Source organism: Lotus japonicus, chromosome 3, assembly GCF_012489685.1.
Source record: "Lotus japonicus ecotype B-129 chromosome 3, LjGifu_v1.2".
Lineage (NCBI taxonomy): Eukaryota > Viridiplantae > Streptophyta > Magnoliopsida > Fabales > Fabaceae > Lotus > Lotus japonicus.
Genome location: NC_080043.1, coordinates 85,516,643 through 85,539,156, shown reverse-complemented (window position 1 = coordinate 85,539,156; position 22,514 = coordinate 85,516,643). Strand labels below are relative to the sequence as shown.

General features: G+C 37.7%; 4 protein-coding genes across 4 annotated transcripts; 1 reads left to right on the top strand and 3 right to left on the bottom strand.

The window, feature by feature from the left end:
- Nucleotides 1–1,310: 1,310 nt before the first annotated feature.
- Nucleotides 1,311–5,648, bottom strand: LOC130746772 (uncharacterized). The gene is made up of 2 exons (XM_057599496.1): nucleotides 4,281–5,648; nucleotides 1,311–3,954 (listed from the first exon to the last, which is right to left on the bottom strand). The coding sequence occupies exons 1-2, from the start codon at nucleotides 4,804–4,806 to the stop codon at nucleotides 3,920–3,922; spliced, it is 561 nt and encodes a 186-aa protein (XP_057455479.1). The 5' UTR covers nucleotides 4,807–5,648; the 3' UTR covers nucleotides 1,311–3,919.
- LOC130744905 (uncharacterized mitochondrial protein AtMg00810-like) lies at nucleotides 1,495–2,718 on the bottom strand. The gene has a single exon (XM_057597065.1). It carries the CDS (start codon nucleotides 2,716–2,718, stop codon nucleotides 1,495–1,497), a length of 1,224 nt encoding a protein of 407 aa, XP_057453048.1.
- A 4,171-nt stretch (nucleotides 5,649–9,819) lies between the features above and the next one.
- On the top strand, nucleotides 9,820–10,654 carry LOC130744904 (60S ribosomal protein L9-like). The gene is made up of 3 exons (XM_057597064.1): nucleotides 9,820–10,053; nucleotides 10,346–10,468; nucleotides 10,595–10,654. Exons 1-3 carry the CDS (start codon nucleotides 9,820–9,822, stop codon nucleotides 10,652–10,654), a joined length of 417 nt encoding a protein of 138 aa, XP_057453047.1.
- A 6,845-nt stretch (nucleotides 10,655–17,499) lies between these two features.
- LOC130746771 (uncharacterized) lies at nucleotides 17,500–21,905 on the bottom strand. Its single transcript, XM_057599495.1, has 6 exons — nucleotides 20,859–21,905; nucleotides 20,519–20,730; nucleotides 19,816–20,038; nucleotides 19,053–19,138; nucleotides 18,801–18,892; nucleotides 17,500–18,248 (listed from the first exon to the last, which is right to left on the bottom strand). Exons 1-6 carry the CDS (start codon nucleotides 20,946–20,948, stop codon nucleotides 18,004–18,006), a joined length of 948 nt encoding a protein of 315 aa, XP_057455478.1. The 5' UTR covers nucleotides 20,949–21,905; the 3' UTR covers nucleotides 17,500–18,003.
- Nucleotides 21,906–22,514: the final 609 nt, after the last annotated feature.

Below are 22,514 nucleotides of genomic sequence, written 5' to 3'. Positions count from 1 at the left end.
TTGGCTCCTTCAACTCCATGTTCCAGATCTACAAAAGCTTCCCTATTATCCCCTCACTTCTCAGAGATGCTGGATTGTCCCCCTGTTGGTGTCGCTGAAGCCGTTCTTGGGCTTTCCCGATAGCGGACTGTTTGCAACTACGGCAGAGCCGAGTGAGTTGTGTTTGGGGAGCGCCGGTTAAAACTGAAGATTGATACTTCTCCGCTCAGAAGTCAATCAGGATCTTTGGTATTTTGGGGTTTAGGGACTTTTGAATGACCCTTAGGGTTTTACATCATGTTTTATGCTGGATGTTTCAGCTTTATGTTTGAGTGTGCATGCTTCTTGTACTTAAATTGCTCATGTTTTGCATTGCGATATCACTCATTGAGATTTATTCTCGCATGTTGTAAGTGTCGTTAGGCAACCCTTGGGTTATGAATGAACTATGAACATTTGACCAAAAAAAAAAATGTCCTAGCTTATTTGTTTTTTCTTTTTCCTGTTGAAAGGGGTGGCTACAATGCACTAACTTTTAAATGGTGCATGTGTGCAAAATAATTTTTACCATTGATATAATATTAAAGTATTTGATGATTGGGATTGAATAAATGATAATACTCCCTCCTTCTCTCGGTAGGATTCTTTTCTCGCTCCCTCAACCCGTGACACTATAAATCATTATGGCAATTGGCAAAGCACACAAAACAAGTGGAGATATAAAGAAAACGTTATCTTGAACGCCTAGGGTTGTTTAATTGTTGCGCAAAGCAAGTGGAGATATCATAATTTCTATGCATTTCCCTCAGGGAGTTCACATACTTTAGCTTTATTTTCTGTCCATAAATGGCATCATGTTGAACAAAAAACTATAAGAAGTAATAATCATTTCACAACTTACAATTGTGTGTTTGTCTGTGTTAACGTTGGAGAAACATAAACATACATTTATGATTTATCTTTATGGAACCACCAACCTCTGTTGAGTCACGTTTACTGCATTGAAGTATATTTTTCCATTCAACACGCCTCATAATGCATGAAGATGATTTTTCGAACACGCTTGCGTTAGGTCTCTTGAAAGCTTGTGGTTGTTTAATTGTTGTGGAAAACATGGAGATATCACGATTTCTATGCATTCACCTGAGGGCGTTCACATGCTTTGGATTTATTTTTTGTCTATAAATGGCATAAGGCTAAACGAAAAAAAGTATAAGAAGTAATCATGTTCAACTTACAATTGAGTGTATTTGTCTGTGTTAATGTTGGAGAAACGTGAACATACGTTATAGAAAGTGATTTGTTAATTTCTGAAACAGTGATTCTATTCATTGATCAAAGTTCTTTATATACAGAAGCTGAGAGCATAAGAAAACTCTAACAAACTCTCTAAACCACTAACAAACTCTGTAACTAATTGTAACTAAACACTAACTACCTCTAACTGAATCTAAATAACACATAACACGTGCTTAATTTAACTCACACGTGTATAATTACATGTATTACTCCCCCTCAAGATGGAATGTAAATATTGAGAATTCCCATCTTGCCTAATATACTTCTAAAAGAGGGTAATGGCAGAGCCTTAGTGAAAATGTCCGCGAGTTGTTGGTGAGTGCGAACTGAAACCAGTCGTAATAGGCCCGCTTCAACCTGTTCTCTGACAAAATGGCAATCGAGTTCGATGTGCTTTGTGCGTTCATGAAATTGAGGGTTAGAAGCTATATGAATAGCAGCTAGATTGTCGCAATAGACAGCAGTAGAACCAGTTTGGACTTGAAAATCATTCAGCAAGTAATGCAACCAGGTAAGTTCAGATGCTACTGCTGCCAAAGCGCGATACTCAGATTCAGCTGAGGATTTACTCACGGTACCCTGTTTTTTAGATTTCCAGGACACAAGGGAATCACCAAGAAAAACATAGTATCCTGTTGTGGAGCAGCGTGTGTCGAGACAAGTGGCCCAGTCAGCGTCAGAAAAAGCATGAAGCTTCAATGAAGATGTGGAAGATAAGAAAATGCCTTGGCCTAGTGTGCCCTTCAGGTACCGCAGAAAGTAATGTACTACATCAAGGTGTGGTGTTCTTGGCTTGGATAAGAATTGGCTAAGCTTATGAACACAAAAGGTGATATCAGGACGTGACAAAGTCAAGTAGAGCAGCCTACCAACAAGTCTCCGATACTGAGTAATATCAGGCAAAAGATCTCCATCTGTGGAATTCAACTTGAGGTGAGGTTGCATTGGAAGTGTCGTAGGTTGGGATCCCAGAAAACCAGTGTCTTCTAGTAAAGACAGAGTGTATTTCCTTTGATTCAGAAAAATGCCCTTTTTGGATCTTGTGATTTCCAAGCCAAGAAAATAGTGAAGAGTGCCCAGATCCTTAAGCTTGAAACTGTCTTGAAGAGCCTTCTTTAGTGATGAGATCAGAGAAGTGTTTGCACTAGCAATGATGATATTATCAACATACACTAAGAGGGCAATAAAAGAGGATCCAGTGCCTTTGGTGAAAAGAGAATAATCAGACTTAGATTGAGAGAAACCAATTTGAAGTAAGACATTTGCAAATGTTGTAAACCATTGCCTAGAAGCTTGTTTCAAGCCATAAATGGACTTGTGAAGTTTACAAACTAGCTTTGTCTTGGATGCTGCCTGCTCCCCCTTAATTGTGGACCTCTGAATATGATAACCAAGGGGCAAATCCATATAGATTTCCTCTAGTAAAGTGCCAAAAAGCATTGTTAATATCTAACTGAGCAAGAGTCCAGCCTCGAATTGCTGCCAAGCTGAGTAACAATCTCACTGTTGTTAGCTTTGCTACTGGTGAGATGTTTCAATATAATCAAGACCAGCCTGTTGTGTAAAACCCTTTGCCACCAAACGAGCTTTGTATCTCTCTATGGTGCCATCAGATTTATACTTGATTCTATACACCCACTTATACCCAATCGAATGCTTGTGAGGAGGCAATGGAACAATGGATATCACCATGGTTCTGGACTCAAGATCATACACCTTGTACCCTTTATAACCTTGTGGATATCCCATGAACACTGCTGCCTTTGCACGAGGAGTGAGCTTGTCCCGGGTGGAGGGTAATGTAGAAACGTAGCACAAACAACCAAATACCCTCAAGGATTCATAAAAAGGATGGTTGTGATACATCCTGTAATATGGTGTCTCCTTTTGCAAGATAGCAGTAGGAATTCTATTGATGAGAAAACATGCAGTTTGCAAGCATTCACCTCAGAACCGGATAGGAACCCGTGACTGGAAGAGAAGACTTCTAGTGACATTAAGCAAGTGCTGATGCTTCCGTTCCACAACAGAATTTTGTTGTGGTGTTTCTACACAAGAGAATTGATGTTGTGCCCCCATTTCACTTAGGAAAGAAGACAAGGGAAGCTCTTTGGCATTGTCAGTACGAATTGCCTTAACAGTTATGTTAAATTGTGTTTTAACAAACTGAAAAAAATGCTTAATGATTTGTGGTGCCTCTGATTTGTTCTTCATGAGAACAACCCAAGTATATCGACTATGATCATCAACTAAAGTTAAGAAATATTTGTGTCCAGTATGTGTAACAGTCTTATAAGGGCCCCACACATCAATATGCAAAAGATCAAAAATGCTCTTTGAAATATGTTGACTAGATGGAAAAGCTAACCTATGTTGCTTTGCCAATGGACAAATAGGACAAGATTTTATTTCATGTGAAAGAGAAACAGGTATCTTACAAGTTGTAGGCAACATATCATGATACTGAAAAGATAAATGGCCTAGTCTATAGTGCCATAGACATTTGGCTACCTTTGTACATGAAGGGAAAACAGAACTAGTATCTATACTAGTTACAACAGAAGTAAAAGGGAAAACAGAATTCAAGTGTGACATCTTATCCAAAGTCCTAGTATCTAAGTAATACAAGCCATTTTGAGAATTAGCATTCCCAATCATCCTCAAAGTGAGGTTGCCCTGTACAACAAGAAACTGTTTCAACAAAATAATCTTGTAGTTTGAATAAGTTTTAAACAAAGCTGATGCAGATAACAAGTTGTATTGGAAGCAAGGGACATGAAAAACATTATGCAGCACAAGATTTGGGGATAAATGCACAGTGTCAATGCCTTGAACTGAAACATGTGCTTTGTTTGGTAATGTTATAGTGGCTGATTGTACATATTCATACTTGGAAAACAAAGAGTGATCATAGCAAATATGATGTGTGGCGCCAGAATCAACTATCCACAAATTTCTTAGCCTAGGATGCATCATAGAGATAGAATTGGTCAAGATAATACCTGATTTGGTGCATGAGGATTCAGGAACATCTTTTGAGGGCTGAGAAGTTGTGGTAAGTTGATGTGTAAGCAACTGAATCAATTGAGTACACTGATAAGGAGATAAGGTTGTGACAACATTCTGGCCTTCAGATGATTGCTGGAAATTTCCAGAAGCTTGGCCAGCAACTGCAGTAGTTTGAGACTTGCTGGATTTTGGCTTCATTCCTGGTGGATAACCATGTAATTTGAAGCACTTTGCAGCTGTGTGGCCAGGAATTCCACAGTGAGAACATATTGGACGATCCTTCTTGGAGTTCTTGGCTTTATCGGCGGAATCGGAAGAACGAGAGCCTCCCTGTGAGCTAGCTGCAGCAAAAGCCTGGGAAGAATGTTCAGAGACGCCATTGCCAGCACCGACCTCTCGCTGTTTCTCCTCCTGGATAACAAGGGAGAAAACCTTGTTGATCGGTGGAATAGGATCCATAAGCAGCAGACTTCCACGAACCTGGGAGAAGGAATCGTTCAATCCCATCAAGAAATTCATGACATGCTTGGTTTCAGAATGAACCAGCAACGGTTGAATCGCTCCACAAATGCAATTCACGACTGGCTTGTATATGAGCAATTCATCCTAAATCGTCTTCAATTTCGTGTAGTAAACGCTCACCGAATCAGATCCTTGATGAAGACTCATCAATTCTCGGCGAAGCTGAAACACACGCGGGCCATTTTTCTGTGCAAAACGCTCGCGCAAATCCTGCCAAATCTCCAGTGCTGTACCAGAGTACATGATACTGGCAGCGATTTCTTTGGAAACAGAATTGAAGATCCAAGAAATCACAACATTGTTACCGCGATTCCAAGCACGGTAGTTAGGATCGGAAGCAGCAGGACAGGGCAACGATCCATTGATGAAGGAAACCTTGTTCTTCACCGAGAGAGCAACAAGCATAGATCGACTCCAGGTGTTGTAGTTTGAACCGGTCAATGGTTGTGAAACCAGAACCAAGCCTGGGCCATCAGAATGATGCAGAAAGTATGGATCTGAGAAATCATCCATGGATGAAGGCATCGAAGAGAAGATGCAGAGACTAAATCAGAGAGAAAAGAGGCAAAATCGATTCCAATCGATCACAAGATCGATGTGGAAACGAGGAAGAGAGTGCGGAAGAAAGCGTGTAGCTTAATCTGATACCATATAGAAAGTGATTTGTTAATTTCTGAAACGGTGATTCTATTCATTGATCAAAGTTCTTTATATACAGAAGCTGAGAGCAAAAGAAAACTCTAACAAACTCTCTAAACCACTAACAAACTCTGTAACTAATTGTAACTAAACACTAACTACCTCTAACTGAATCTAAATAACACATAACACGTGCTTAATTTAACTCACACGTGTATAATTACATGTATTTATCTTTATGGAACCGCCAACCTCTGCCAAGTCACATTTACTACATTGAAAAACATATCTTTCCATTCAACAGACATCATAATCCATGTGGATGATTTTTCAAACACGCTTGTTATGTCTCTTAGAAGTAGCACGTGTGCCGTGAAAAATTAAATATCATGTTTTTTGTAAATGTACAATTGCAAAATAAAACAAAATTTTGTAATTTGAAATAGTGGGGATTGACCTACATTGAACAGTTAATTACTATTGTAACATATTGAGTGATCATTTAATTTCAATATTAGAAAAAATGTTCAATTAAATTTAAGAAAAAGGCATAAAGTACATTTTGTTACATGTAACAATAAAAAATTTAACACTATAAGAATATTATAAGCAAATTTATGTTATATAATTTGATTTAATTAGATTTTCATAATATATATGTGTGAGTATATTTGTTGATTAATTCTTATAATATTAAACAAAAATTTAAGGGGTGTACGGATGGATCAGTGTGTTTAAGGCCCACCTCTATCACCCTTAGATTTAGATCTATCCCTGATGCATCTAATCGATGAAGGCCCATATGCACTATGAGGTTAGGTTAGATATGCCTTATACTCCCTCCGTTCCTATTTAACTGTCCGAGAAGAGAAGAAACACACATATTAAGGAGTGCAATTAATTTTGTTGGTTTTCATAAAAGTAGTATTTGTTTTTCATTTTTACCCTTTAAATTGCATTTTATCTTTCTTCATTTATTGTTCTGATAAGGGTATTAGTTGTAAAAACATCATTTAATTCTCTCTTGAAATGCTAAATGGACAGTTAAATAGGAACAAATTATTTTTCTTAAAGTGGACAGATAAATAGGAACGGAGGGAGTACATAATATGTGTCTACTCGAGAAATGTTTAATGTTTTATATATATTTTTAAGTGTCATATATAAATGGATCTGAAAATTTTCTAAACTATACCTTCTAGGACTAGGGGGATTATCACAAATATAATTAAAGTAAAAGGAGATTTAAAAATAAAGGGCCCGCTTGGTGCGACGTATAGTATAAGGCCTGATAGTATAAGACCTGATAGTATTAGGCCTGATAGTATAAGCCCTGATAACTTTTTTATACTATCCAGCGTTTGGACATACTCTGTATAATTTACCATATCGTTTAAATTGATGCAATTTTATGTTTAATGAAGTATTGAATAATGGTATATAATAAAAATCAAATATGGAGATGATTATAACGGTGGTGGCGGTGGTGATGGAAGTAGTGGTAGGTTGGTGGTGGTGGTGGCAATGGTGGTAGGTTGGTGTTGGTGGCGGTGGTGGTGACAGTGGAGATAGGTTGGAGGTGGTGGTGGCAGTGATGGTGGTGGCGATGATAGGGTGGTGGTGGTGGTGGTAAGGCGGTGGTGGAGGCAATGGTGGTGGTGGTGGCGATAGGGTGGTGGTTGTGGTGTCGGTGGTGGCAATAGAGTGGTGACGACGATTATGGTGGTGGTGGCGATAGGGTGGTGGTTGTGGTGTCGGTGGCGGCGGTAGGGCGGCGGCGGTGGTGGTGGCGGTGGCGGCAACACCGGTGGTGGCGGTGGTGGTGATCGGGTGGTGGCGGTGGTGGCAGCGATGGTGGTTGTGGTGTTGGCGACGATAGAGTGTGGTGGTGGTGGTAAGGCGGTGGCGGCTTAGTAAGGTGGCAGCGATGGTGGAGGGTGGAGGCAATGGTGGTGGTGGTGGTGGCGGCGACGGTGATCGGGTGGTGGCGGTGGTGGTGGTGGTGGCGACGACGGTGATCGGGTGGAGGCAATGGTGGTGGTGGTGGTGGCGGCGACGGTGATCGGGTGACGGCGACGGTGGAGGGTGGAGGCAATGGTGGTGGTGGTGGTGGCGGCGACGGTGGAGGGTGGAGGCAATGGTGGTGGTGGTGGTGGCAGTGACGGTGATCGGGTGGCGGCGGTGGTGGTGGTGGTGGCGGCGACGGTGATCGGGTGGTGGCGGTGGTGGTGCCAATGATGGTGTAAGTTGGCAGCAATAGAGGGTGGTGGTGATGGTGACTTATACATCACAACCTTATCATGCCTTATCCATCACTCACATGATGGATTAAATAATACGTCATTTTAACGTATAAGGGGACTTTGATGGATAAGCTTATACAATACAATGTCATCACCAAACAATGGATAAACTCATAATGTATTGTATAAGCTTATACTATCATGCCTAATACGGCGTGCCAAACGAGCCCAAAGACTATTCAATGTAGAAAGAAAAAAAAGAAATTTAGTGGCGGTTGGAAGTACATAACACGACAAAGTCTAAACCGCCGCTAAACAACCTTGTCAGCGATTGGCAAACGGCTAAAACCACCCGTGGAGAAAATATTTTACAGCGGTTGGTAAAACAGCCACGTAACTACCTCTATTGCGGTTCCAAATAGCCCTAAGTGTGTTATAGATATTCTTTTTTTTAAAGATATCATATCACAACGTTTTATACCACGGCCAAATTCAATGTTATTTCCCTTTCCATGAATAAGGATCAAACTCATAATCTTATGGTTAAGGAACCAAGTGAAGTTGTTTGAGTTATATATAAAAATATCCAAAAGAAAATTCAAAACAACTGTATTAAGTTTATCATAGTTAAAGTTTGAGTATAGACCTTTTTTTTTTTTTAAAGAGAGTATAGACCTTCTTATAAGGAATAAGTTAAATATATATATATATATATATATATATATATATATATATAACTATCTAAGATAACTACGCGTGAACATCTCTGTTAGTTGCACTAACTCAATCCTCATATCTCTTCAATAATTTTATGTGGTTCGTGATCAAAGCAGCCACTTATTTATCAACAACAAAAAAAAAAACAAATTAATTAATTTGTGAAATGAAGATTATGTTGTTACTGGTTAATTTTTTTTATCTATGATTCACATAGTACACATGTGTTTAATATGGTCGCCACAAGCCCAACAACCACTACTAGAAAATGGACTTTTCACATCAGGTTTTCACAACGGTGGAAGAAATACCTGATGTGAAAGATAACGCAGTGGCAATATTGAAATTATAGTGAACTTTTATGATAGTTTTCAAATCAGTTGGGAATATGTCTAATGTGGAAAATAATTAATAAAGACTTTTTTACAACGGTGAATATAATAACCGATGTGAAAGCTAAACACGGTGTCATTTTAGAAATTTTGATGAAATATATTTAACATTAGTGGTAGTATAACCGTTGGGAAAAGTGTTTCAAGATATCACAAATTCACAAACAAAAACTGAATCCCTAATTTGCTTTCACGACCTAAACACCAATTCTCTGAAGCTCTCCTTCCTTCCTTCCACGGCCTCACTTTCAGACCACCGATTCTCTGAAGCTCTCCATCGCCGTCGCCCTCGCCTTCTCATGAATCCTCCTCTAATCCTCGCCTAATCCGCTCGAGTGGCCCGCGATCGTTGGCCACACCAGCACCGATGACGCGAACGAGTTCTGATTCAGAGGGTTGCTGCCCTAATCCAAACCCCTCTTCTCCCTCCTCTCCGCCGTCGACCGCCTCTCCCTCGCTCAACAATTTCAGAGGTTTGTCAAGAGCTCACTGACCGCGTCGAGGATCTGGGGCTATAGAAGCTAGGGCATCTTGTTCACAGTGGTGGTGGAAGCGAGCGAAAGAGAAGAAGAAGAAGAAGAAGAATGGAGGGAGCAGAAGAAGGAGTGGAGATGATGCTGGATTCCAAGGACATGCAACAACAGAGCAAAGCCTTCGACAAGCTCACTGACGGCGTCGAGGATCGCCAGTTCGATTCCACTCGCGTTCAAAAGGTACCTTTCATTCAATCCAACAATACCCTTTTCCCATTCACCTCGCAAAATCGATTCCCTTTTGTTGTTTATGTGTGTTGCGTGTAATGGGTATGCGGTGATTTTGCAGGCCATGGCTTCCATTGCTGCACCTGCTGAAGTTGATTGGAACGATTCAGTGTTTTAATGTCCATGTGATTGCAATACATAGTAATACAATAATTATTCGACAACTTAGTGTAGGGTAAAACTGCTGAGTCATAATAGTTCAATTTGTACCTGTGCTGTTTCATTTTGGACTTATGTTTGAAATCCTTTCATCAGAGAATGAAGAAGATCTTTTCATCAGAGACCATGGACATCCCCGACGGCGTGAGCATCAAGGTTGAAGGCCCTCGCGGGGATTTCCAGCTCATCACCGATGAGAACGGCAAGAAGAAGCTCAAGATCGAGGCATGGTTCGGTACCCACAAGATGAGGCTCGTCTATGCCCATTTTCCCATCAATGCTAGCATCACTAATCACAACAAGGGCATCAAGATCCATAGCTTTCTACTTTTCGTTCACCCTAACCCTATGTTCAACTCCTTTGATGATTTCCGTTAAGATTGGTATATGGGTCAGATAACAATGTTCATTTTCAGTCATCTTAGTTTCTCATTTGCTTGTTTGTTTAACTGGTTAAGAGCTGATCATTTTTTTTTTATTAACTTTGAACTGTGCATTTGTGTCAATAATGTGCTTTTTTTCAAGTAATTTAATTTTGCATTCGTTTGTTCGTTTAGTTGGGTAATTCAAGTCTGATTTTTCTTGTTGATTAATTGAACTATGGATTTTGTCATTGTGTGATTAGGTGAGGAAAGTGGATATGCTTGATGGAGTTTCCATTGTGCGATCTGAGAAGGTGAAGGATGAGTTGGTTTTCGATGGAAATGACATTGAGCTTGTTTCTAGGTCATGTGCCCTTATCAATCAGGTACAGTTTTTTTTTCATTCTATGGATACATGCTAATGCCTGACTTTATTGTTGTCTAATTTTTGTCTTGCTTGGATTTTAATTTTGGTTATTTTGTTGTTTTTGTTACATAAATGCCATGTTAAGAACAAGGATATCAGGAAGTTTCTTGATGGTATTTATGTTAGTGAGAAGGGGACCGAGTAATATTCATTTTCAGTGATCTTAATTTCTAATTTGCTTGTTTGTTTAACTGCTCATTTTGAATTCCTTGCTTTTTTCCTAGCTAGAGAATGATTTTTTGAAGAGAGATAAAAGTGGTGGTTATTTGAAAAGAGTTGTGTGTGAGAGTTATTTCTAGAACTGTTAAGAATCATGGTTAGTTTCATTTAGCTGGAAAACATGTGTATGATCTGAACAAATTCTGAATTTGTTGCTGGAAGGGTAGGCTGGTGTAAAGGCATCCCTATGCTTTTCTGAGACATGTATCTGTATATTTGATTCTATATAGTACTTGATACTTGTTGATAAAGTTAAGAAGAGTAATGTGTATGTTGTGCTTGCCTGTTAGGAAGCCTGAAAGATACTCAAGCGTTTATGTGATATACTCACCCGTTGGCTTAAAAAGAAACCTTTGGAGAACCCATTGATGTGGAGATTATAGGAAGCCTGAGAGATGCTCAAGCTTTTTCTCGTAATCATGCTCACAAAGACACTGGTAATTGAGAGTTGATACATGAATTTTAGCATTCTTTATATAGAAATTATGTTATCAGTACTATTGCAGCTGGAAGTGTATCTATTGACACTGGATGACCGTTATAATTTTTTTTATGATTCAGTTTTAAACATCACTCCTACTGTACTGTATATGATAAATGCAGTGAATACGTGAAGGCTCGCTTGCATGTTCAACTTGCCATGTTATAGTCATGGTACATCATGGGTGATATATGCAGTAAATTGCTGCTTGAGATTAATTTATTTATTTTTCCTGAAATACGGTCTTCCACTTACAAGAGTTAAATTATTGAACTTTGTGCAGGACGTAGAACAATACAATAAATTGGAAGATCCAACTGATGAGGAAAATGACATGTTGGACCTAGCTTTTGGGCTTTTTGAAACGTAGGTTTCTTATCCAGGTAACTTAGGAACATAAATTTTTATTTTCCATTTTCTTCCCCAAAGTTCTTCTTAGACTAATTTTGGTTGTTATACAGATCACGCCTGGGTTGTTAAGTGATCGCTAGACCTGAACTTGATGGAATTCGTTTAGCTATTTCTACTGCCACTCGTTTAGCTATATTGATATTGATTCCTCTCCCACATCGGTGACTGTCTCTGGCCAGATTATTTTATGAGGTCTCACATTTACCCAAATCTTTTCTCTTGTTTTTTTTATTTGCAAATACAAGCACTCCTTCATGCTGCTAATTCTGATTACCAAAGTTTCATAATCATCGTTTGCTCATAAAATTCACAGAGCCTCATCCATGTCCATAAAAGCATGATCTGAGTTTTTTTATTGTTGCAGGCCTCAATTGTCATTTTAGAAATTCACATCCCTCACTCCTTAACTGTTTACCTGCATCATTTTGTATTTGGCTTTTCATTTTTCTGTCATTTAACAATTTCAGTGTTAGCTGCTTCTTGCTTTTCAATTTTTTATTCTCTTTTAGCCATCCTGATTTAACTCCTGTTTTTAATTTTCAATTGTTTAACCTGCATCTATGTAGAAAAGTTAAGTTTGCAATGGATCAATGTAAATAAATGAGAAAGCTGAAGTTTGTTGATTTAGTTCTCTATTTCTCCCTCATCTTTATTCTTATATTCTTCCATATGTAGGTGGTGAAAAAGATCGTTATGGGGAAAAAGATTGGAGCATGTATTTAGTAGAAAGTCTAAATTAAGGGTATGTGTTTATCTATACTTGCAGTTTTTGTTCATCAGATTCATTATGTAATGAATGAGCTAGTTATACTGGTTGAGAGATAGTTAGTGCAATGTACTAATGAATGGTTAGTTAATGAAAATAATATTCATCCACTTTCTCTCATTTCCTTCTATGTTAGGTTAACAGTGTGTGCTACTTCACTTTCTATAACTGAAACTTTGGAAAGTTAAATTAGTTATGAGCTAATTATATGAGCTATTTCTGAATGGAAAATGTGCTAGGTATGACTTTTTAATTTATTCCAAACATAACTGGTTTTGTTTTTTTTAAAAAAAAAAAGACTTTTCACATCGGTTTTGGAATAAACCGATGTGCAATGTCTAGTTTTCACATCGGGGATTTGATTCCACCGATGTGAAATACATGTGGAGATTTGAAAAAGAAATGACTAAACAGACTTTTCACATCGGTTGCGGCATAAACCGATGTGAAATGTGTAGTTTTCACATCGGGTATTTGATTCCACCGATGTGAAATACACGTGCAGATTTGAAAAAGAAATTACTAAACATACTTTTAACATCGGTTGCGGCATAAACCGATGTGAAATGTGTAGTTTTCACATCGGCTGTGTACCCGATGTGAAAAGGTGGGAACATACCACATCAGCTTTGCTTACATCGGTTGTATACCCGATGTGAAAAGTACTTTTCGCCCGATGTGAAAAGTACTTTTTGTAGTAGTGAACTTATCTCGCTATCGCAGATTCATTCAAATAGGTTTTAATTGTTCTTCTATTTGAATTTGAATGTGATGCAGCTAAAATGCATAAGATCCTTCCTTTTAAAATTTGATAACGACGTTTAGGTTTTATTAAAATCGTTTTATTAGTTGAAAATTGTGGTTCATAAATAGTTGAAAGTTGAAACACATCACTGAGATCCTACTCAGTCTCACTAAGAAGTTATAATTTTTTTTAGGTAAATTGTAAATGCAAAAAGTATTCTTAGTTGATTCATTCGTTGGAGTGTGGCCTACTGATTTTGCTTATTTGTTAATTAAAAAGTATGGCGAAGGTTAGTGTATTAATATTATTATTTGTGAGTTCACATCAATTTTTATGGTCTGAAACGTATAAAAAATAACTTTACATGGCACGAGATCTTCTCGTTGTCCCTTCTCTCTTAGAACGGGTAAAATGAAATTGAATTTGGTAATTGTTCAAGAGGTAAAAATTAAAATGAAGAAAAATCTTTGGTGATGTAAGGGGGTCCCTCATTTCTTTTGACTTCAAAATGGCTCTTATTAAATACAACAGTTTAGACTTTAGAGAGTTAATCGTTGACTATGCCCACAAACTTATTGATTAAGGGGGTCATTAAATTTGTTTAATGTATCTCAAATGGTAAGGAGTTAGGGACATAAGGATTGGGTGAGATGATGGGTGAAGGGTCCCGGGTTCAAACCCGGATAAGTGATTAATTTACTAACATTTTTAACAACTAACATTTGTCTATAAAAAAAATGTATAATAGTTTATGTTTTGCATGTCTAGAAACCTTTCACTATGAACTAGAAAAGTAGTATTCTGAATTTCTGATTCATGTTTTACATCCAAAAAAGGAACTATACAATGTAACTTAAATAATGAAACACAAATATTACTTTGTGAAACTCAAACCTCAAATAATGTAACTTAAATATTACTTTGTGTTAAGGCTTTAATTTATTTAGACGAAGGAAAAAGTATTTTCTTTCTAGAGGTTAATAAGCTACATTTCTAATTGAAAATTATACATATACTTCTTACCTTTTAACCAAGACCAAACAATACTTGGATAATACGACAGAAACAGTAATAATATATAAATGAAATTGAATGTGTAATTTGTGGTTTAAACTTTAATGTATCAAAACAATAACTCATGTGGTTTTTCCCTTTAAAGAAAGACAGACTAATGTTATACTCTCAAAGAAATATCCTCACAACTAATAGTGTTTAATCTAAGTGGTTCATATTTCATTCTCCTTGGATCTTATTTATTTACTATTATTCAGAATTGTTTTCGTTTTTGTAATTTTTTTTTTGATTTCGTGGATTTCTCTTTTGTTCGTCGTGATGGTAATCATTGTTGTAATAATTACTCAAGTAGTAATAATTAACAAGTGTGTTGATTTTGCATTGAATGGACTTGAAACAAGTCCCACATAGAAAGTGGAGCAACTTTTCAAAGCATTTATATATCATTAAATGTCAACCATTCAACAAAGGGACAAAGAGAGGATATATTGTCACATGTGCATGGTTTGGTGGTCCCAAACTTTTATGTGACATGTTCCACTCACACCACCCCTCGCCGGTGTCGCCACCGGCGTGGGCGTGGGCGTAGAGGCGCTAGTGGTGGCTTGTAGAGCACGACGCAACGACGGCAACGACAACGCGGTTGCCGTAACGTCCGTTTATTTTGCTCGTTTTTGAATTTGAATTTTGCAACTGTTCACGAAATGGCAGTTGGCACACATATCTGTTGGTAACAGACACAATTTATGAAGAGTCGCAACCTTATATATTGTTCTGTTTGGCCTATAAATATAGTGCATGTTCAGAATTCAAAATAAACAATCATATCCTCTTATTTTCCAGAAAACCACTTCGCTTCATTTCGAGTTTTCATTAGTCTTGTGCAAACTCGAAACAAGGCTGATTATCCTGGGTATTATTGCATCCAAACTTTAGACAAAATTCAGAGAGTGCTTGAAATACTTTAAGGAAAGTGATTTCATCACGATCAAGCCTGTTCATTTCTAACAATCATGCGGTTGTTATCTCGCACGGAATGCCTCTACCTTCTCCAATGAGGTTTGGGTTGAGGAAGGGCTGCCGGGTTTGATTTATTTGTTGTACGAGGATGCTTTGGCTACTATGCCAACTTGATTTTTAATGAAAATTTGATATGTTAATAAAAATTGATTCTCCTTAAACATTGTATTTAGGTGAGTCTTGTTAATGATAAAAAAAACCATTGGAGTCTATTTGATTGAGGTTTTAGTTATCTGTGTATAAAAACAGTTTTTTAAAATTGTTTTGAAAAATGTTTTTCAAGAAAAAAATTGTTTGAATAAGATTTTTCCAACATTAAAAAACTGTAATGTGAAAACTAAAAATAGTAGCAAAAAGCATCTTTTAACAATTCTGGTATTTTAGTTTTTAAGACTGAAAAATGAGAAATGTTTTCGACAATAAGTTGTGACAAATAAGTTTCTATATACTTCATTTTAAAAAACAGAAAACGGTTTTCCAAAATTGTAATCAAACAATGTAAATGTTTCTAGGTAAAAAAGAATTGACTCATGAAAATATTGGTGGCGCAAAAAAATTACAAATAATCATATATATTCTCCAACTACTACTATATAGTAACGAATACATAAGCGAGTGGATTCACTTTAGAGGGTAAAGTAAGTCACTATACCCTTTTAAAAAGTCAATAAAACAACTTAATCAATGATGTGATGATTTACTTTACCTCCTAAAATGCTTTCGAGGAGCCCGACCCGTAGAAATTATCCAACAAGTTTCATTAACATTGTTCATTTCTTTGAAGAGAATAAAGGTGCCCCAAAATTTAGGTTATTTGATAGGACGAGTCTGACCAAATCATTTAGGAAAGTGTTGATTGACAAGGGAGAACAACGAGCTGTCTATTGAAGAGGTGCTTCTCAAGGAGAATATGGGCTTCTCCGTCGTCGAATCACGCCAGTGGGGTACTTGTGAGGAAACTCCAACACCGAAGTCAAAACGTGGAGGAGAAGCAGGAAAAGGATGATGGAGAAAAAGTGTCTACCTTATGTGATGCAAGACCCGACGTGTTGAGTTTTGAGGGCACCAAGATTTGGAGTGTCAAGTTGAGTACAGAGTTCATCTACGGAGCGGAACTATTCGATATACTTACATGTCACTTGATCAAATTAGTGGGGACTGGGGACATGTTTACCTATTGTAGAAAGAGCTTTGAGCGCCACACTTGCTTTTTGAACAAAGATTCGTTAAATTAGGATGAGACGTGGTGGATGGATATACGTCACATTATGCCCTTGGTCGAGACGAGCGACCGATGGTAGGTTGTTGGTTTATTTTGGACGCAATCGATTTTGGTGAAGAGCCGATCAGGTGTGGGATACAACCGACTTGAGGTAGTTACACATGGTCAAATGCAAGATGAAATCAGTTGCGAACAATGGGTTACTTAGTCGTGACGCCCCCTCCAGGGCATGTGGCGAAGAGGGTAGGAGTCAAATCCGTATAGGAGCAGCACGATCGCAATAAGGACAATTTACCAAGTACTGGAACATATTTTTATGTTTTTACTTATTTGATAATCACATATAGTTACGGGTAAACTCATCTTCCATGCATGACAACAAGAGGCCAATTAGGGCCATATTCTGTTGGGGATAGTCACGGCGATGACCCATGGGCCAAGGCCGAGAGGAGACACCAAAGAGATGTTGGACACCACATCTTAACCCAAAACCTTAAGGCATTAGGTTTATGGGTCCATCTCCTTATAAACTCTTCCTCTCACCTTGACTCCTCCGATGTGGGACTTGACTCCAACACTTGATTCCAACAATCTCTCCCTCAAGTGTGAGTCCCTCAACCACATCACTCATGGTCCTCCCGTCTGCGGAAGCTATTCACCTTGCACCGCCATTCGCTGCCAACGGAACCCGCCTCCTAGCCACACTGCTAGGAAGACTTTCGACACAAGGAGCTGTCATGGTCCCACGAACCATCGGCTCTGATACCACTTGTTGGGGATAGTCACGGCGAGGACCCATGGGCCAAGGCCGAGAGGAGACACCAAAGAGATGTTGGACACCACATCTTAACCCAAAACCTTAAGGCATTAGGTTTATGGGTCCATCTCCTTATAAACTCTTCCTCTCTCCTTGACTCCTCCGATGTGGGACTTGACTCCAACACTTGATTCCAACATATTCAACATCAATGAACATTGAAATGATCCAAGTCACACTTAACCAAAACGAACCAAATTATTTTTTCATATTTTTCACTCTGAATATATTGTTAGATATTTGTTATCTGAATGTCCACAGGCTTTCTTTAAAGTAGCCGGTGGGAACAGGGAAATTGACACAAAGAAAATGGGGGAAATAAGCTCCTTCCACATCATTCATTCGATCCATTAACCATTATGGCTAATGGCAAGTGATACACAATTAAAGCTCAAAGTTCTATAGTCTCTCTCCACTGTCCCCTGGCCCCTCTCCACCCTTTAATTACCTTTCTCTACATACAAATACAATTTTACCTCTTTTGAACATACATAGGCTGTTGAAAAGAGTCAACCCTCATGCTTAAATCTCAAGATAGGATGGTCCTCAAATGCTCTCAAGGGCTAAATATCAACTACTACATGTCCTCATTCATTCCTCGCACTCCCTCAATAGAAAAAAGGCACAACTAAAGGTCCAAGAAAGTACCACAAACCAAACATCCGAGAAAAAGAGGATATTTTTAATTTTTTTCAGCCACCAAGCAAGATAGATGCTTTGCAAAGTGCTCTAATTTCTTTGAAGAGTAGTGGATTTTGATTAAAATATCATGATGGATGATCCTTTTAATTTTAGCTAGCTAGCCATGCCGAATGCCCATGAAATAATTAAAGTCATGATGCTGAACCCTTAGTTGCTTCAACCATGAGTCGGCCACGCTAAACAATGACAAGAGCCTTTCTTGGTCCCGACCATAATTTCCTGCCACCCACAAATTTCCCCCTTGCATCTTGTATGTTGCCAATCCAAATGCTGGCAGGGAGATGCCTTCCCCTTCCTTTTTCTTCTCCTGCCCACCTTCAACATCATCATCAAGGTCCATGCCTACACAAGTACATGAAAAATATCCCACAATTTAGCAAATGTTTTTGAAAATAACTCTACAATTGATTTTACTGCCAGACTCAATTTAGAGGAAAAATCTAAATAAGTAGCTTTAGGGTTTCAGAATTGACTTTAGAAAAAAAAGCTATACCACACATGCAATTAGTGCATGTTCATTTTTTTTCACAAAATTCCAGCTATCTCAAAGTGAACTTTGAGAGAGATAAAAGCAATGTTGTCAAAATCGGACCGCTTCGATTGGTCCAACCATGAACCGGAACTTTGGCCGATTCGGTCCTCTCCTACAACAGGACTTAATAAAAACTTGTGAAAAATCAGTAAAATAGGTCAAAAACCGATAGAACCAACCAAATCCGGTGTTAAATCAATTTGAACCGGTCAAGAAATTTGATATTTTTTGGGGCTATTATTTCATGCAGAAATAACCATTATACCATAATACATGTGGTTCTGAAAACACTGAATAAAAGTCAGAGAGTACATAATCATAACCCCTTGGTAAATAACAATAAAAGCATGAATAGAAAATACCTTGAAATGAAGATGAAAGTGTGTGGTAGGTGAGGAAGCATGTAGAAAGATCTTTGATTGTTCTTCCCATGGGGATGTGATAAATGGGGTACCTGAAAAACGTTTACTTGTCAGTAAATAACATACTAAGTGCTAGAAAGCACGATCCAAATGTATTTAACCATTAGCTAGGCAAAGTTAATTCAGTAAGGATGGTGTGAATAAATCATGTTGGATAAGTAGCTATAGGTGATGAGACAGAAAATTAATTACCAAGCGACTGCCATCCAACTTGCTGGCGAAAGATCTACGCTTCTTAATGACATCAACCCTGGATACCTTTGAGCTAAGCCAGTAATCTGAAAGTGAGAAACCATCCCACCAAGTCAACAATGGAATCTTTATAGATTATCAGTTATGCTACAAGAATTTTAAGTCCTTTTTGTTGCATTCACTATGAAAACTACATACATTATGTTTGAGTGGTATCAGAAAAAAGAAGTCATGGAAGAACATATGCTAGACAGTAGACATAAGCATGACAATTACATTGAAAAGAAATAAAGAAAAAAGCATATGCATAATTTCAATTGCAGCATGGACATATTCAGATGAAAATGGGTCTATGCTCTCTACTCCCCACAATCAAGATTCGTATTTAAAAATCAAAAGTTGGAATCTATCTTTTACTGATTGATGCCTATCATATTACTAGATTTTTGGAGATTATAGCTTGCTTCTAAGTACCTTAACCTTACCAAGTTTTATGCCTATAGTTGGTTCTGATCTCATTAAGATCATGAAAAGCAGAACACAATGCATCTTTGGTCATTCTTATATAATTGATTATAAAGTCAAAATTAATTATCAGGAGAAGCTTCCGTGAACAGTTTCTTGGGATCAGAATTGATTATGACAAAAAAGAAGCTGATGCAAATATGCTAATAGATGAACTTATAAAGTTCTAATCAAGGTAATTAACAATACAAAAAAAAAGTGAAGTAAGATATGGCCCAAAAAGAACAAGCTAACACACCTTATCCATTAGAGGAACTCTTCCATAAGGATTTGATCTTTCAAAGTACTGGCAATAGAGGTGACCCAATCTGTCATTGAAATGCCAGAGGCAATCTTGCTCAAACCCCCCCTCTTCTGAAGAAGTTCCATCCCACCTCCATAACTTTTCACACTCACTCTCATCGCTGTAAGAATCACTATAGGAATCCCTTGTCTCACAATCACCTGACTCAGCTTCTTCCCTGAAACATTCATTCAAATTGAGCTATTCAATTAAGCTACAAAGTCATGAAGTTGACGAAGCTCCACAACAAAGTGCATGTTTAACTCGCAATGAAGCCAAAACCACGGTGGGCAGAAGCCAAAGCTAAGACAAACTGCTTCTGTCCAATTGAGTTTTGGTTTCACCGTGATTTGTAAACGAGTTTCACTTCAAGTAAAATTATTCAAAAGCATGATCATGTTATCCGCGTGAAAGTTTGACTATAAGAAATTAACATAGTCACTAAATGGTGCATTTGGTCAACAAAGATCATTAAAAACTCAAACTTATTTTCTGGTTACAAGACATGTTGGAGACAGCAATAAAAGCAAAGGCTTTCAAGCTGAACTTTGAGGTGAAACAAGATAAGAACTCAACTTGGTCAACAAAACTATAATGATCCAACCAACACCCACCACCATATCACAGTGATGGATATTGATCATTCTCATACTCATACCTGAAACTATTGCTAGTGAAAATTTGAATTGCAGAGAGATAAGGCACATAGTACTGCACAAGAGTCTCTCCACTGGTGGTCAAGGTAATAGGAACACCTGCACCATAAGCACTCCATTCATCATAGCAATTCCAAAGATCACCCAAGGTGAAATATTCCACTGTTTCTCTCTCCCATGGATGCCACAAACGGTTCAAGCTTGTAATCTCTGACTGCAACAAAAAAACAACAACATAAAACACCAAAAATTAGGATCAAATGTTCTATGATTATGGCAAAGAAAACAAGAGAGAGAGAGAGAGAGAGAGAGAGAGAGAGAGAGAGAAAAAATAAAACTCACCTTGGGAAGAAACTGGGATTGAACCACAGGGGTGGTGCAGCGAACAAAGCAATCAAGGTTAGAATGCATTGACCCTTTATTAAAGATCATGGTTTTAGAGAGAGAAAGGGAGGGAAGGGTGGTTTTTTCAGCTTCTCTCCCAACCCTGGAAACAGAGAAACCCAGAACAGGGGAGGAGAGAGAAAAAACAGGGGAAGGCAGAGAGATATTGTTGGGATTGCAATTTTGTGTGTTCAAAAGAGGATTGAAATGCAAATCATCCCAACAATAAAAAGACTTCTATTTTTCGACGATTGGACACCGAATTTCTCGCAGTTTCTCAATGTCTTTATCTCTCTCTCTCTTCAATCTCTACCTGTTTTCTCTCACAGTCTTCGCCGGCATTAATGTTGTCAATTCAACACTGTTGTTGTTGGTGCCTGTAAATCACAATGGAGAAGAGATTCCTATACAAAACAATGCTACCCTTCTTCTTTTTTTCCCCTCTCTTTCTCTTTGTTATATATATATCGCTATTAAACTAAACCAAGCCTTGAAGAAAACTCAAGCCAACCCTGCTTTGTTCAATGTTTAAGAAACACATTCCTCAGAGGTAAACAATCACACGCTGACGCTACAATCATGAGTTTAAATCAAACCTTCTAAACAAGGCTAGGTAGATTCATACGATTGGAATTGAAGGAAACGAGAAAAGGGCAAGGGACACGGATGAGAAAACAAGCAAAAAGAACCTTACTCTGTTTTTTTTCAATGGTTTTGTTAAAGCGTTAATTGGGGACGGTGATTAACAGAAAAGAAGCAAAATTTTCCGGGAAAGGGAAACAGAAACTGAACAAAAAAACCCAAACGAGAGTGGGGCAAGGTTAGAAAGTGATAATGCCTAAAAATTATCCAAGGGCATTAAAGAAGAAGAACTCTCTGTTTTCCTGAAACTGCAAATTTTGGTGAAGTGATTGTAACTGAGAAACAGAGGAGATAGAAATGATGAAGGTTATGGATTGGATTAGATTGGATGCACAGGAGCAATAATTATGAGCTTCATCTGTCTCTTGGTATATATAGTCTCAGCTTATTAAATACTACTACTTTACCTTTTTTTTATAAGCACTTTATACCTAATTTATATGCGATACGAATATGAGATGTATCCTCACGGTCGGTAGTCATGATGTTATTTTCATAGCCACTCATAGCCAGTGGCTATGTAACAAATTCTCTCGAGATTTTAAGATCACATTAAATAACTCCACGTATATGAGTTAAACCTTTATTGAATTCTACTTTTTATCAATTTTATGGTGAACCATGCTAAAATTTGATTCATTCATGGACTATATTTTTATAACTGACATTTATTATTTATTATTTATAATATACTTTTAATGCGTTAAAACTAATTTTCAGAAACGACTTCTTGATGATAGTAAATAAATCCTTTATTTTATTATATATTTTTGTTTTATAATTTTATTATTGGACGAGGTTTCTTATTTTACCACAAACCAGTAGCTATCATCTTTGGAACCTTGTTGGCTTCGTTCATAGATTTAAATTTAACAGCTAATGCTCATAGTTAGAGAAACAAAGCAGAATTTTAACTTTTTTTTTATAAAAATATCAAAATAAGGTAGTTTTTTCAATAAATTGTTTTTGGGC